Genomic DNA, 17,869 nt, shown 5'->3' on the forward strand with positions numbered 1-17,869 from the left:
AATTTAATATGTACTGGATACAATCACTTTTGTAAGGCGCCCTTGATATTACAAAAATGGCACGGCATTAGTTATCCATAATTAAAGGGGGAAAGAGGATCAAATGAAAATAACAGAGTGGACGTGTTTAATAAAAGTGGTTTATTAATAATCTTGTATTCTTGCAACATCTCGGGCAGAAGTGCCACGGGTTACATAACTCATTTATCACATCGTACTCCATGCATTTTGCCGCGTAATAAATTATTCAACATTAGAACATAACTCAGAGCTAAAGTAGAAGGCGTAAAGCTCACCAGAGAAATTAATAATTTATCAAGTGCGGGTATACTGTGACATCGATATTAACACAAAAGGTATATAAATAATAGTTATAGTACTTTAAGATATTTTCTTCCCTTTAATTAATTTATACAATGCAGAAAAGGAATTTTCTTTGTATGTTGAATCACGTATCTTTCGGAGGTGTACATTTTACAAATAGAAGGTAGTCGTAGTCCAAAGCCCCTAATCTATGTAAATTGATAAAGTAAAATGAGGCAAACATAACTCTTAATATAGTTCACAGACACGAAGTAACAAGTTACTTATCCACTGACCCCACATTGTCGAGACGGTTCGTGTGAAACAATGTACTTAATTTTGTTTTATAGGACAGAAGTCAACTTTTGTGACAAGCATAGCTATTGATATTTTATATACAAAAATGGACCGCTAATTACTGTCTCATACGATCATTGGCGATTTGGCAATATATAAAAATATAATTTAGTTGATGCAGTGGTAGGATACAGAATACAGCCACCACATGATTATGTACAATGTTCCACTGCCATACTCGTGGCCTGACACGAGTGCCGAGTAACCCCTTTCTAAAGGAGCCTTAGCTTAATTGCGAACATTTGATTTAATTCTGTTACACTATATTACAGGAAAAATCTCAAGGCAGACATTTCATTCTTTAACGAAACATTCTTACTCACTAAGTATGTCAACTTTGAAAATGTGACGAATGTGAAAGACTTAACAAATAAAAGAATAGAAAAAATGTCCAGATGCATAATGGAAAATTTCACAGCATATATTCAAAACTGATATTTTATCATTTTATATCACTGTCCTAATTGAATACTAATCCTTTTTACTGTAAAGGGGAAACAAACAGAAAACATCTCCCACATAATACAGTGGACACGGTGACTTTTTAGTCCCGCAATACTATTAAGATTGCAACATTTAGACTCCTTTCTTATAACTAATATTATATTCTACACCTAAAAGTTAATTAAAAAAGGTAATAAGATTAACTTAAAATTATAAAGTCAGAACACGGATTGAACAATGTTCACATTTTCAATCTTAATGTCTCGCAAAAAGTAGATTTCTTTTCTTTTCTGAAGCACCATATAAATGTTTGACGCAAGTCCAAGAATCATTTATACATTACTTCGAGGGTTCAACTAAATACATTTTACACCACAAAATGAACTAGCACTAACACTTCATGGATTCACTATTCACTTACTCAGATCTCTCTATTTACCTGAAATCAAAAAGGAGCCAATTAATATTGAGTACCGACGAGTTCAAGCTTCAATCATGTTTCAATATAAAATAATGTTTGGTAATGAAGCAGATATTACAAATAAAACAATTCCATACTGAAGCTGGCGCAATATTGTCACTCAAATACAGAACATATGTATTATTGACATGAGACAGGGGGGTTCAGTTTTTAGTTTATTAATAAAAATTTACAGAGGCGGAAAATAAATTGTTTTCAAGTAAAAATAATATACATCTTATGTCTTCTCACCGTGAGTGAGATATTTGCGGTCAATGGCATAGTTTTAGTGTCACAATGAGATTACGATAGCGATTTATAAATACATTGAAAACGGGTCTCCACTCAACCGACAAGCCATGTTCATTTTGTTGGTGAGTCTTCAATTGTTTGGAAACCATCTAAATTGTAAAAATCCTCATTTCCCTATACGCACCCGGTGGGGTGCATAAGGCACTGCATTGGTACTTCAGTTGCAGCGTATCTGGATTGGTTTTATCACGTGGAAGGTAAGATAATCAGTCTTACACGTCGGGTGTTAGCTCGGAAACAATGAAATAATGCACGAGTAGAAACACCGACAAAATCAATATTTTTTTGGTAAAAAGAAATATTAGCTTTCTTATAATTTACCCAAATATTTCAATTTTCGTGGGCATTTTCAACGAGTTGTAAATAACTCACTATTAGAAATTTGAAATCAAGTTGAGCATCTACCTTGAATTTGAACCGCGATTTTGGGCAAATGTAGCAGTGAGTTTTAGGACACATCGAATGAGTTTCAACAATATTTCAGTGTAAAACCAGGGTTATGAAAAACGTTAATTGGGGTGTATATTTGAATGAGAATGTATAAAAAAAAATGAGACCTGAAAATTTCGGCATAAAAAAAGTGGGAAAATGTAAAAATGAAGTTTTGCTGTATCAATATTTTAACTATAATTTACCCTGACTATCATTCAAACTACATAATGCTTTCATAACCTCATAAGGTTTCAATGTAATAGAGTAATTACCTGCTACTAGAGGCGGGGGTTGTTGGCGTGGGCGGTGCGGCTGGCGGTGCGGGCCCCCGCGAGGACCTCCCCAGCCACGGCCGCCCCAGCCTCCCGGTGCTCCCCAGCCCCCACCACCCGGCCCGCCCCAGTAGCCCCGCCCGCGGTACCCGCCGCGCCGTGCCATGGCTACCCCGAAGGTCTCAGAGTTGAGTTTGCGCTCCGTGCGCCAGTCTGTACGTTGGGACCTGCCCTTGGATCTATGCGAGTGGAAATTAGTAATTACTTGAAATTAAAAATTTTATTTAAAAAATTCACAATAGGGTATTTTCTGAAATTGGGAATAACATTGATAACACGTTCAATATTTAGGGCAGAGTTTTAAGATTTTTATACTATAAATATCAACGTATAAAAAAAGTTTCCATGAATTATTTTTGGGTTTAAAAACGAGCACAGACTGAACGGCTCACAATTGGCGTCACGTCACTTTACACACCATGCCTGTTGAGCGCGCTTCTAACAAACATTGAATACAAGTATAGCAGATGTCGTAACCGTGCCGTATGTCCCATAGGGTGCAAAAATTTATTTAAAGTAAAAATAGCAATAATTTCAAATAGCTTTTAGTCCCGATAATGAATTTACTTCAGCAAAACACTTATGTAAAAAAATTAGGTTACGCGGTATTGCAGTATAACCGACAATATGCGTATTGTAAACTATCGTAGAAAATTTATTACATTGTACGGAAAAAATAGTAATAGGTATCGTTACCATCATAATTATTTGTTTATTTAAAAAAATAAATGTGAAAAGTTTTAAATGTTTCAATAAGCAATATTTTCTTTAGGTCCAGTGGCATTACATAATTATTATTCTTTTTTTTAAAAATAATCTCATTCACATGGTGATAATATCTAACAAGATAGTAATACCTTTCTACAGCTTCACAGGAGATGTTATCGAAGAAACTCTTAGTTTTGTCATAACAGTTGGCTGAGTCTCCTCCATCATCTTCTGGTTCAGGTTCTCCAGCTCCTGTTTCGTTGCCTGAATCATCTTTCTTTTCAGTTTCCACCTGCAAATAAAAAGTAATAACTTGGCTTGGCTATTGTATAGTCTTCATAATCTACAGGCACCGGAAAATCATTCTAGACTCCATTCCATGGCAAGAACATGTTAATCAACATTTTCGTCAAAATGAATTGATAAATTCTTAATTATTCTTATTTAATTATACTCTGATGAATATGTTAGTATATTTTTTTCAAAGTTTTACATGGAAAGTATAATAATATCGACGGTGGAAAGGCAAAATTTACTAAGCGACATGTAGTCAACTTTACAGAAGAAAATAAAACATCTCATTTTTAGATTTTTATTGTAAAAATGACACCAATATAATAGATGAGATTTTATTATTAATTAAAACAAAAAAAATAATTGGCTCTTTTGTAAAAAAGACCTATACGTTTAAAAAAAATCTATTTGGTCAATTTAACCTAGTATTTTGTTAAGGTCGCAATAATGTTCTAAAGAAAAATCGTCAAGTTTGGTTTCATGTCTTTGTATTTATTTGATGCTTAATTATCAGTGTGGCCATATATGAAGTATAGTCACATGCAAAATATGAAAATCCACAAATTAACCACTCTCTAGTGGGTAGAGAAGATTCAGAATAGCACCCCGGAGCATGACTGATCCTTTGTCAAGGCTTGAAATTGAACTTTATTTATTTTAGTGACTACACAAATTACGCTTACTACACAATTACGTACAGTAAAACCCCGTTTTTACGTTTTTCAAAGGAGCAATAAAAAGTGTAAAGCTGAGGAAAACGGTAAAATGAGGAAATTAAAAATGTAAGGAAAAAAATAGGTATAACATCCAAATAAAAATAATTTGGTACACTATAGTGTACATATACTTCCAGAAAAGTTGTAAAAACGGTGATAATTGGGGATTGTTAACATTTCTTCAACTATTTTCAACTAAAAATATTTTTATATTTAGTATTTTTTCAAACAAAATTATGTAATCTGTTTTTTTATTTGATTTAAAAACAGCATGTTAAAATTATTTTATGTGTAAATAAAAAATAATGAAAATAAAATTTTGAATTTGCATAAAATAACGAACTAACTAAAATAACATATGAGAATGTATGAAGAAAAATGGGTCCTGAACATTTCGGTGTAAAAAGAGGGAAAAAGTAAAATCGAGGAATGTAAAAACGAGGTTTTACTGTAGTTATATTATTTAACACGGAAAATCACAAAAGTTCAAATATAAACTTGAATGCTAGTTAAGATGTTCTCGCCACGGGATCTTTAATGATCATTTGAGTTCGCATCTCAGGAGTAAATATAATATACGCAGCTCAAGTCGGTCCTCTACGGATGTATAGACAAAATATAACGGCAATAATACAAAAATGATTTTATAATTATTTACATGTGTGGGAAACATAACTGCAGTTAAAACTCTTTATGACGAAGTCAAATCCCGTGTTGAAAAAGTTAATTTCAAGAATAGATATGGACTTTGTACGAGAATGTCAATATACTTTTCATGCTTTAGGATATTTAAATTTTAAAGATTAGAGACATACCTCTGGTTTGGGAACTTCTCCGTCAGCAATCTTCACTTTCACCAGTTGACTCCTGAGCTCCTCGAACTCCGTGTTAGCCTGCTCAAAGTCATAATCATTGTCGAATTTGAGGGTATTCTTGGTTCTATTGCCACCCCTGCCCCCGAAGCCACCGCGGGGCCCTCCGCGCCCTCCTCGACCGCCCCTGCCCCGGATCCAGCCCTGGTTGTTCTGCCTCATGCCGTTGGGCCCCTGGTTGTTGTGTTGCTGGTGGTGCTGCTGCTGGTTGCTGTGATGGGGCTGGTTGTTCTGCTGGTGCTGCAGATGTTGCTGCTGGTGTTGCTGCTGGTGGTGCTGCTGGTGTTGCTGCTGATTATGCTGCTGATTGTGCTGCTGACTGTGCTGCTGCTGACTGTTCTGGGGTTGGTTATGCTGATTCTGCTGTTGGTGGTGCTGCTGATTGGACTGCTGATGATGCTGATTTTGTTGATTCATGTTTTGATTGTTTGCATTCTGGAAGCGAAAAAGAAAATATTTAACCGTCAATAACCGTTTAAATAGCGAGTGAACATGAACCATTTAGTTTAAAATGTGGGGTAAAAAAACAAGATTTTGATATACATTATAATCATCAATTAACCCTTAAAACTCCTGGCGGGAGCCACCCACGCGAATCGCTACAACTTGTAAGGCGGGAGTCACCCGCTTGAGCAAATTGTCATGTAAAAACACGATTAATGTTTGAAAAATGGCCCGCCCCTCGCGTAATCTTTTTGACAACAAAATAAGATGGAAAATGGCAAGAGAGAGAAATGTGGATCCAAGGACTGTGCAGTTTGCGGTGACCAAAAAAAGGGAAGGAGAAAAGAAACAGTTACGCTAAAATTATTCACGGAAATCTGGTCTGCGCCCACAAATGTTTTAAAAAATACAACAGGGGAAAAAATTTCAATAGTCATAAAATTAGATACCTATAAAAGGATTTTTGTTTTGAATAAACTGCTAAGCTTCTGTTTTAGAAGCTTGTCAGCAAGTGGAAGAGAGGAAATGGACGGAAGTCATGAAAAATACACCACAACACCCAGAACTGGCGATAATCGAGCCCACAACGCCAGTTTCATAGTTGAGCGTCTAACTGCGCCAAAGCGCCTGTCTTTGAACTTTGAACAGAGTTCAAAGGGTTAAAGATTATGTAATAAGTATAGTTTTCAATGGGTATTGTAAATAGGTACCCTGTTCTGGGAACGGGGCGCTGCTGCTGGTTCCTGTTGTTGTGCTGGCCCTTGTTGGGCAGCTGGCCACTCTGCTGCTGTTGTGGCCCTCCCACCTGGGTGCCCTGCTCTGCTGTAGGGCTCTTGCGCTGCAGCCCGAGGGGCGTTTCTGACCGGGAAGCGCCGCTAATCATCTCTAACATAGAACCTAAACAAATATATTTGTTAGTTTATATTTTATATTGTCGGTATACTGATAAAAAAAAACCCTAAATGACAAAATTTGAGAAAACAAGTTAAAACTGCAGTTATGTCATTTTTCGAGCTTTATCAACTGACAAAACCCTTTAAATTCTCTAAGGGTTTGTTCCAAAGTTAGCATGTATAAAAACCTGTTAATTTTTTTTCAAAATGTATTCGGGTGAAAATCATTCATTCCATTTAGCGGATATTTTTTGGAAATCTCATCTATTGAAACAATTTAGATGGTTTTATGCTTATCTGTCAGTTAGTCTGATCAATAACAAAGAAGCAAATAAAACTATTCAAATGACGTTAGCAACTTTTATTTGTTCATAATATATGCACGCTTATTGCAAGTTTTGAATAATGTTTAAATTTCACCTAACACATACCACCACATTATAGCATCTATTAAAATAAATAATTTTACCCCATATTAAATTTCAAATCAACCTGTTCCCTACGCTCATTTCAATAAACTTGAAATCCTCTAATGACATCCAAAGCATATCAGCATAAAATTCCAAGTACAGTTTAGTTTTAAATTGTGTTCTGATAAAAACCTCTAGACTATTACCCTACCATATACTTTTGTTTTTTTAATGGCCTGAAAAAGGTTTTTTTTTAATAAAATATATTGAAAAACTCTTTTAACAAACACCTTAAATACACATGTTTCTCCAAAATATGAATAAGGAAGACGAGAAAAGACTTTTGCCGAGTCAAACATTAAAATTGATCTTCCCTCAAAATGGGCAAGAGTGCATTTAGAGGATTTTATCAGCACATATATATCGACGATATTTATCTGTTAAGAACATTTACAGCGGCGTAGCATAGAAGACAAATAATTTCCACCTGTTAAGTTTCCAAATTACAAAGAGCAAAGTTAAGATTGTTTAAATTCGAGAAGCAAATAAAGATAACTTGTCTAACATGTCTATATGGAAGAGAAATTCTTCATCCCGCAATCATTGGGATTGATTTGCAGTAAACACCTGCATCTCTCAGTTTTTTTTAACTTGACATGTGTGGTTCATAATATATCTTCTTTGATTTGTTCAAGCAGAAAAAATACATAAATTAAACACCAAAACATAATATATGTAATTGAATTTTAAGATTTTCCGCATAGAAATAAGTTACTTTGTTTTTGTTTGTAAGCGTAGTAGACAGAAATATGTAAAACACATATATAAAACATAATGTTAACAGAAACAACATAGTAAGCGAAAACGAGCGAGAGACCAAGTAAAGTTTTGCGATTGGTTTTTTAATTAACGCTTTTGGACAACACAAGATGCTGGGGTGAATGGTACAAATCCACTAGGGAAGAGAAAGGGTGAGACACCGTACCAGTGACAGTTGTGGAAGATAACAAGAAACAGAACAGACAAGGAGAAGAATCACACAATCTAATACAGATACATTAATGTATATACAAAGTAAATTCTTACATCACTTACTTCACATCAAGGATAAGATTTACCATAGTATAAAGACACTGAACAACAAAGATGAATAATGACAATAAATCTACTTAAAATACCATCACCATTAAGTAAAGCCCAAACCATATGTTAACCATGTAGAGCTCTAGGTGCAAAATCATTAATCATGTTTGATTGATGATGGCAAAGTAAAAAGTAAAGTTTAAATTTTCTTTACACAAAAATGGTAAATCAGGCAAAGACAGCGATTCAAAATTCACGACAAGAACTTTTCAAGGTGCACAGTATTCTGGATAAATTATAAATATTATATTTGATACACCAGTCACAAGAATTTCGTAAAGTTTAAAACAATAAAAAAATAAAGCATCAATTCAGTCAAACAGTATTGGCAATAAACACCAAAAGCATGAGTAAAAAAGGATAATTATTATTTTTGAATTTCCGTACTAAAAAATATTACAGTATCTCAAACATTTTCATCGTGAGAACTGTTAATAAAACAAAAAAATTAATGCACCAAGCAAAATTAATAATAAGGAAGTATTTCTTTTCTGACATTTTGCTATTATTTATGAAAAATATTAGACATACAAAGCAAGGAATTTTAGAGCTTTATTTATTTATTTATTGTGGATAACTTATATAGCGCCATTTTCGTAATAAAATACCTCAAGGGCGCTTTACATGGTGATTCTACTGTTAAGTTAATTTAATTGAAGCTTTAAATTTGTAATTTGATTAAAATAATTTATTTTGTTGTCACGTACTACGGATTTATTCAAATGATTTAGAGAACAAGTGGGTTTTAAGTTTTTTCCGAAACATCACTTCACTTTCACAGCCTCGCACCTCTGCTGGGAGAGCATTCCATGCCATAGGGCCTGCGACCGCAAATGCGCGCTCACCAAATTTAGTGCGCTGTGTGCGTAGAGGTACAATAACTTTTCCTCTCGCCGTAGACGTAGCTGATCTAAGCGTGAGACGCCTGTCAGCCAGTTCATCTGGAATGCATAGTTCCCTTAGATATTCCGGAGCCGAGTTGTGCAGTGACTTATACATAAGCCAACAGAGCTTGTATTCGACCCTCTGTGGAAAACGTAGCCAGTGTCATAGATTACATACTAATAAATAAAAAAAAATAGTTTTTTAGTATCATTTTCATTGTAAGATTTTTTTAATTTCTGAAAGTATTAAAAGTATTAAAGCTGGAAAGTAAAAGTTTACCGAGCGACACGTTAAAAGTTTTTTTTTTTGATTAATAAAAAAATCTCATACATATTTTGGTGTGATTCCTACATACATAATTTAAATAAAAATTTAAAATACGGGATTATTTATTAAAAAAAAAAAGACTATAATTGGCTTTTCTGTAAAATTGCTATATGTCGCTTGGTAACTTTTTCCTTTCCAGCATCGATATTAAGATGTAAAAGTAAAATAATTACTATAAAAAAAGAATCACAAATGATTTCTTCTGTTTCCATAAGTGAATTCGGCAAAAATGCGCATATCGTCCCTTAGCTAACAACACCGCATAGTCATTTTTACAGGATTATGAAAAACTGTTTATTTTGTTTAATTAATTGAAGAGGAATTAGATTTAGAGTTTTTAAAAGGCGACAGTTTGTGGATAAACATTTCATTTTAATACATAATTTGGTTGAGCTTTCAATACAATAAGCAGCTTATTAGTCGTCCTGTGAAAATAACAAAATGACTTGGGCGGCGACTTGTCAGTTAAAGATGATATGTATTATTTATCTAATAATTGCAAGTATCAAGGAACATCGATAGAATATTATTAATATAAATTGCAATTTCAACACCCAATAGGAAAATGTTTTTAAAAAGCATTTTATATATCATGAGATAAAAAAAAAACTCATATTCCTTATTAAAATTAGTTACCCAATACACACAACTAAAACAGACACAGGAATCTATGTTAGTATGAATATATTTACAAGGATCATTCCATTATAATGCAAGCATATGAAATACTGCACAATCTGAATTATATACTGCATTGATTAGACCAATAAAGCATGCAAGAAGAACTCACTATAAAAATATTATGCCTACATAAAGATATTATAATTTACTACAATTGAAAGGAAGCAAGCGTTGCTGACATATTGCATTCTGAACTTAACATTTTCATAAAAATATTCATTTGTTTACCAATCAACAAAATTATATGCATTCCACTTTTTTATAAGATATTTATAACCAAAATAAATAATCAGAGTAGTTAAATTTAATTTAAATTAGTCAGTTTTTACATATTTTTAAATAAATTAAAATATACACATGAAGATGTTTAAAATAAATTAATTGATAATTCATTCATAGATCAATGAATCAAAGAAAAATGGATGTTCAAACATAGGCAGAATACTGAATGATTTAAATTCAATTCCCTTCCTAAGAATGTTCTCCATCTGTTGTAAAAATCTATGAGAATTAGGTGTTAAAAGCTCAGAAAACACTGTCAGTCCGAATGGAAACTAATCGCAAAAATAATTTAGAAAGCAAATTGAAGCGGGCTTTATAGGTGCACTTGGCTTCAAAACCTTGGTCTTTCGCTTGCTGCGGGGGCGCGAGCGGTGCAGGCGGGGGCAACTCACTGGGCTGCTTGGCCATGGGGTTGGGACGCAGGCCGGCCGCAGGGGGCAGACCCCCCATGGGGTGGTAGGCTGGGTACTGGGCAGGGCCCACCACCGGGTGGGAGAACTGGGCCTGTTGGTACGGCCCGCCCACTCCTCCTCCACCTGGAATACAAAATAACTTCATTTGATTACCGATGGACGAATGTGTTGTAAAACTACATACGATAGGTGCACAAATTTCAAGATCCGTACATTATGTGAGGCAAGGGTTTCTAAGTTGGTTTGGACATGTGGAGCGAATGGAAGGCGAAAGAACAGCTAAAAAGATTTACAATGTGAAAGTTGATGGATACAGAAATCGAGAAAGACCGAGAAAGATATGGCATGACCAAATCCAACAAACACTTAAAGATAGACATGTCAAAAGTCAGAATAATCAGCGTGCGTGAATGAGAGGATTTATGAACGTAGAGGAAGCGAGGTCTGACGCAAAGATATGGCATTCTATCCTCTCTGCCTACCCCTATGAGGAAACGGCTTGATGGTTTGTTTAATTCATTACTAAGCTATTAGTCTAACACGATCTAGAACTGAGTTGTAGAGTTGCAAACCCCGCACTGGATGAATTTTGAAAAAAAGGGAAAGGGTATCATTTATTAATGTTTAGAGAAATCAACAAAGTAAGAGGACTATGAGACAGAAATCCCGATCCATTGTGTTAACCCTTAGCCTTAGATGCGTGGTCTTGCTCGGGTGCAGAAGAAAATAAAATCTTATAACACAATATCAATCAAGTATAATTAAATACAGTAAAACCTCGTTTTTACGTTCCTCGGTTTTACGTTTTCCCGCTTTTTACACCGAAATGTTCAGGACCCACTTTTCTTCATACATTCTCAAACAAATATTCCCCCAAATAAGCGTTTTATACATTTTTCATAACCCCGGTTTCACGCTTAAAAAATTTCAGAATTCATTTGATGTGTCAAAAAATCCAAAACTATGTCGTAATAATGATTCCGCGGCCCACGCGCAACCGCGTGTGCCACGCGAATAAAGAATAAAAACAGGTAAACAACTAATAAGTAATAAAGGATAAATTATTGTCTTAACCTAAATTCAAAGCAGTTCCAGTGTAATTGACCTTTTTGTTCAAGTGTCTTTCTTTAGAGTTAGTCTTAGTTTTCATTTGAACAAAATCGTCATATCGACTTGTACAAATCATGACACGCAGTTGACAAACGTTTAGAAACAGTAAAGTTTTAATATCATTAAATTGCGATGTTTAAAACATAACAATAGAAATATTTAAAGTTATAAAAAAGATGGTTTAAAAAGCCGCGAACTATATGACAGTTGTTTTTAGTGATGCCATAGAAAAAAGTGATACCGTGTAAATAAAATTTCCCAACATTTAGGGGAAAAATTATTTTAGGTTATTTTATGCAAATTCAAAATTCTATTTTCGTTTTTTTTTATTTAGACATAAAATAATTTTAACATGCCGTTTTTAATCAAATAAAAAAACAGATTACATAATATTGTTTGAAAAAATATAAAAATATTTTTTGTGAAATTATTGAAAATAGGTTTAAAATTTTTCTGGAAGTATATGTACACTATAGTGTAGCAAATCAGTTGTATTTTTATGTAATTCCTATTTTTTCCATACATTTTTCATTTCCTCACTTAAGCGTTTTCCTCAGTTTTACACTTTTTTCTTGCTCCCTTGAAAAACGTAACGGTTTTACTGTACTTAATAATAAATTACAGGGTTCGATCAAGAAACAAATAATCAGTCGTTCAAATGCCACATTATTGCAGAAGTATTTAGGTGCAAAAAAATATTAAAATTATTTACAAAAGTTTAAGTGTAAGAGGTTTTAAATATATTATAATGTATCTGTGATGGAATTATCCTGTGCCTGTGTAAAGTAGTATGCACAGCTGAAAGATAGGTAGTTCTGCAGATAAAAATATTTTTAATGATCTAATTAACGATCACTTTTGAGAAAGTGAGATATCAACACACAGTGGAATCTTTTGTTCGGAGATAAACAAGTCCAGAGTGCGACATGTGTACTTTCTTCGTATATTATAAGCTAATTGTGCTGAGAAATATCATAATTCAATGTGTACTGCACTGGCATGTTGCAGTCACATTTCAATTATGTTTATGGGATTTTTTCCTCTGAAAATATATCAAAATCAAATATATATCAAAATAGAGAATAGACGATGAAAGGGAAGTGGGAAAATTCTGTCTGGAAGAAAAGAACACTTATAATTTTTTTTTTAAATATATTGAGATACTTGCAAAATCGGACTCCTTTTTTAAAGCTATAATCGAATACTGTTTCTATAGGAGTTAAATTTACAATCTAGAAAAAGACATAGAAAAATCTACACAAGATGTTTATCTATCTACACACGAAATACACTAAACTTGTGAACTCGTGACAGGGTATGGACTTTTTTGGTGCAATTCTTTCTTCATTAAAGTAGACTAGATCTTGTTTTGAGGACATTATTTTTTTGTTCAAACTTGTTTTTTTTTAGTTGTATATTTAATAAGTATTTAATTGCAACGATCTTGCAGTATCAGTTCACGCAAAGCATAGATTTTTTCTGGCACAACAGCAGATTTTGGATGATCTTCATGAAATTTGTCCTGTAACAAAGTGCGACCACGATTGAATTCATAAAATCAGCGAAACACAGTGGCTTGAGATGGTGCTTCATCACAAAAAGCCGCAGCGAGTTGATCGGCACACTGTTGGTTTAATCCACGTCAAAAGTCATAGAAAATCATCGCACGAAAATGTTCACGATTTAGTTCCATATTCTTAACAAAATTAATTTTTCTTTTTTTCTAAGGTATCTATAAAACTACACAAATGTCACTCGTATGACAAAACATTCCGAGTACGTTTACCATTAAAAATGGCAAACTTTACGATGACAATGTCAGATTTGACATATCCACACTGGTGTTGCTATATATCAAAACTTAAGTAGCAACCCTCATAAATGAAAGCATTTTTTTTTTCATTGGTAAGGTGATAAATCTTACTTTTCAAGTCTAAGTCTAGGAACAATGAAATATTGCAAAAACCATCTTTAAAACCAATATTTCAAGTCCACCCTGCCAGAAATCAAACCTAGAGTCTCAAGAACGGTAGGCAAATGCGCAAACCACTACACTACGAAGCAGATCTATTTCCACTTGATTTCCCTTTTTAGGATTTTTACCAGAGTCATACCATCGAGTCGAAAACACTGGTCCATAATTCTATTACACACACAGAACTGTATTCTTTATCCGCTCTGACAAAGAATAAATAACTAACATGATTTGATTAATAATCAATAATTAAAACTTTGTCTCCCAAAGTTAACGCTGACATAATAAATCGTGTAAGGTTAAATAATTTACCTGGTCCCAATGATGGAGGGACCGACAGCTGCATGATGGCAGGGTCATTGGGTAGTGAAGGGACATTGTTCACTACTCGGATATCTTTGATATCAGAACCACGGAACAGGATATAATCGTACACCTGGTTTTGAGGAGCTACAGGGTACTGGGTCTCTCTATCCTCTGTTCCAAACGAACGAACTGTAAGTAAAGAAAACATTCACATTATTAATTATACAATAAAACAAGGGTTGCCAGTGTATTGAGATAATTTCTTTGACTTTTATCCTATTTTACTGTAACGCTGAAAGAAAAAAAAATCATAATGGTTTAAAAAGGGCTACTTTCAGTTGCTGTAATAATTGTTGAACCCGGGTTGTGGCCTACAGTGGTGTTGTAGATTTACAGTTTAGAGGACCGAAGTTTGAACTACCACAACTTGTTTCCCATTTTCTAAGACAGTTATTTACGACTGACTGAAAAGGGCCCCAATTATGTAACTCAAAATAACTTATTTCTCTAAAAAAAGCATGCAAGTTATGAAAAAAAAATATGGTCTTAATTCACCGGTTGTATTCATACAACCGATCGTCGCATTCATTTGAATAAAATGTAAGCCATTTTTTTCTGTATATGAGATTGTGGTTGAATATTTTTCACCATATAAAGTAGCATCTATCTCTGTCATTTGAATGAAGAAATTGTTGACAGAAAAGAGATGAAACACATTTTTATTTAAAAACACAAATACACCGTAAGTCAGTAGTAAAGTAGTTTACATTTGTTTGAATACACTAAAAAATAGTGTTTACCTTAAAAACAAAATATTTCTACAAAAAAAAATCTCTTAAGCTTTATACAAAATTATTGATTTATGAAGTTTTCATCGCCTCCTGTAAAGTTATCATTTAGTGACTTGCGTTCTGTTCAAAATAAGGTTACGCAATATGTGAATCTTATACTGAATGAAAGTCTGATAATTACTTATTTTCAATGCCAATTACACTATTGAGCCATAACATTGACATTTTTTTACAAGAGCAAATAGACCACTTCTGTTGAAATTACTTTAATAACGGATTAACACATTTAAACAATGTTTTTCAAATGCAGAAGTTAAATATTGGAAAAAATATTTAACAGCATTATAAAAAAAAAGCATATTTTTTTTTTTTTTTAAATCATTTTACATATTGCTAGCCCAAAGCAACAGTGAGATAATCCCGAAATTTCCCATTTTGAGATAGTAATGCTAATAAGTAATAAGTTAATGTTTTCAAATAACTACAAATAATTAAATTCAATCAAACCCTTTGCAAGCCTAGAATTCCAATTAGATCAGAAATTGTTTTACAGATATATATATCGTGGGTATACATACTAGCAAAAAACGTTAACTCGAAAATATGCAGATTTGACTGAATGATACAGTTTTGTAAGTTTTTAACGCTCTACAATCTGGCAAAATACACCTAGTCATATTAAATGTTATATATATCTGTAGTTTAAAAAATAAATTTAAGGTTAAGTCGTATACCAGGTATTTTATTCAGGCTAAAAGCTTTAAATATCTAAATATTTACTTAATATAAAATTACGAAACGGAAAAATTAAAAACATATTCTTAAATGAGCACTTAACATCTGACTAAATTTAAATAAGTAAAAAAAAATTGGAACAAAACGTAAATGCTTGATTTCTCAAAACAGGGATTTGAGAGTTAAAGCTTTTTGCCAGTATACCCACGATATGTATACATAGGGCTTGTGATATAACAAATACATAAATATTTACTGAAGCGTAGCAAAGCATTAAGTTTTTCAATTTAATAATGTACAATATACATTATATTATAAATTAGTGATGAGAATTAAAGTTTTCACCAATTAAAAAAAATAAACATTTTAATTTCAACAAAGCATTTAAAAATTTAATGCAGTATTAAAAAACAATCATTAACAAGATACCTTCCAATAAGTGCTTCGCATAACTTAAATTGTAAATCATATTCACACAAATACAATACTATTAGAAAAGTCGTTCTACACTAACTCGGCAATTTTGGTTATTGCACACATTTGCAATATGGACAAATATTGTTAAGGGTCTGTGAAGATTTTCAGGAATACCACAGGTAAAAGTGCACTTGTAGTTTTTAAATGTGAGACTAAGCAGAATATTTCAAGTGCACAGTGATATATTCATGGGTGGGTTGTCTTATGCAGAACAAATCAAGAATACTAAAGTTGTATGCACTCTATAGACAGTTCAATGAACTGTCATATCATGTCTAATTGTGCTTTACTTAGAATTACAAAACACATTGTGTTCTTTTGAGATAAAATGTATAAATACACAAGTTACACATTAAACACAATTAGAATATAAATAAATAAAATAACCTCTATCATGTCGTGCAGATAGGAGTGTTCTAAGTGATAAAATTCGTAAGTTTAAAACTAAACTAATTCAAATAAACTATGCAACAATAATCACAATACTACAAATATACGTTTGAATGAATAGTCAAGGAACTGTAGAATACTGTTGGTGGATTGAATGGAGATTTATAATAATTCAATGAAATACTAACGTAATTACACTTATTAAAAAGTCAACATAGTTTACGAATGAAATGTTATTCATTCGAATTCACATGTAAATCAAAGACTGCCTACAAAAACAGAAGCAAGAGTCATTAAAGGCTACAAATTACATTAGAGCGCATATGAAAAATGATATTATTTTAGTTTTAAAATAATGATTGGCAGTTTAGAAAATAATACCCGCCAAATACAGTATTACTTTACCGAGAACCGTAATTAAATTAATTCACATAGAAAGTTAATTTTGTGCAATATAGATCAAAACATGAAATACTAAACAGGAGAAATCTGAATAAAGCTAACTGAAATTGAGTAATATAGATGTACCGGAGTCCATTGTAAACTTACCGCTAGCCAAAGCGATGGTACATTCTTGAGGGTCAACTGTAAAAAGTCGACCCTCATATCTGATATCAGCCTTTGATATAAGGCTTATTTTGGAGCCCAGCTCCGGCATTCCCGAACTCATAACGATTTGATGACAAAGCTCCTCGGATTGATGCGATTATTCAAGATAATTTTCAGCATCGAAAGAAGAATTGAACGGCGTACACAAACAGCTGAGATGGGTGATGTCATATGAAAAAGTAGAAAAAATATTTCTAAGTGGTGAGTAGGTACTAAAAAGTATATTATAATACAAATGATTATAACTATTTACCATTATTTGTTTAAATTTGCGAAAATGTGAAAATATTGAAAAAAAATACTGTTTAAAATATAGTGTTAATTTTTTAATATATTCTTTCAAAATAAGTAAAAAGTTTTTTTTAATGCATACTCAAACAAAGCCATGTTTTTTGTAAAGTCACGTCTAACATTTTGAAAATAAAAACTAAGTTTAGTGAAAAAACCCTAAATCTGTTTTCAATTATTGGTAAATATTGTTTATTATAAATATTAAAGTTATATAAAATATTATGTTAAAGTCTGTTCATTATTACAAGAATTTCCAAATAAACAAACCAGCTGCGTGATACCCAACGAAGAAAAACTTTTTTCAAATATATCATCCTAATCTAAACGGCACAGTAAAATTATACTAGACTGACATTTATTAGATTCGCTAGTACCTATTGAAATTTGATCATATTTATATATTATTAAAAAAATAAAAATATTAGCATTTTTATAATTTACCCAAATATTTCCGTTTCGTTTACCATTTTCAATGAG

The 17,869-nt window shown here is 32.8% G+C and overlaps 1 protein-coding gene across 1 annotated transcript; it reads right to left on the minus strand.

Annotated features, from left to right (window-relative positions):
• Window positions 1-124: 124 nt before the first annotated feature.
• LOC148274096 (protein LSM14 homolog B-like) lies at window positions 125-17,274 on the minus strand. The gene is made up of 9 exons (XM_088237639.1): window positions 17,042-17,274; window positions 14,106-14,288; window positions 10,634-10,831; window positions 6,385-6,571; window positions 6,224-6,239; window positions 5,174-5,665; window positions 3,498-3,640; window positions 2,581-2,819; window positions 125-1,543 (listed from the first exon to the last, which is right to left on the minus strand). The coding sequence occupies exons 1-9, from the start codon at window positions 17,160-17,162 to the stop codon at window positions 1,536-1,538; spliced, it is 1,587 nt and encodes a 528-aa protein (XP_088093765.1). The 5' UTR covers window positions 17,163-17,274; the 3' UTR covers window positions 125-1,535.
• Window positions 17,275-17,869: the final 595 nt, after the last annotated feature.

Source organism: Micrasema longulum, unplaced genomic scaffold, assembly GCF_059751315.1.
Source record: "Micrasema longulum isolate JH-2025_06_02 unplaced genomic scaffold, ASM5975131v1 h1tg001763l, whole genome shotgun sequence".
Lineage (NCBI taxonomy): Eukaryota > Metazoa > Arthropoda > Insecta > Trichoptera > Brachycentridae > Micrasema > Micrasema longulum.

Coding starts and splice junctions, on each gene's coding strand:
- LOC148274096 (XM_088237639.1), bottom strand. CDS start 17,162: ATGAGTTCGGGAATGCCGGAGCTGGGCTCCAAAATAAGCCTTATATCA. Junction 14,289..17,041: donor TACCATCGCTTTGGCTAGCG/GTAAGTTTACAA, acceptor CTTTACTTACAG/TTCGTTCGTTTGGAACAGAG. Junction 10,832..14,105: donor CCCTCCATCATTGGGACCAG/GTAAATTATTTA, acceptor TTTGTATTCCAG/GTGGAGGAGGAGTGGGCGGG.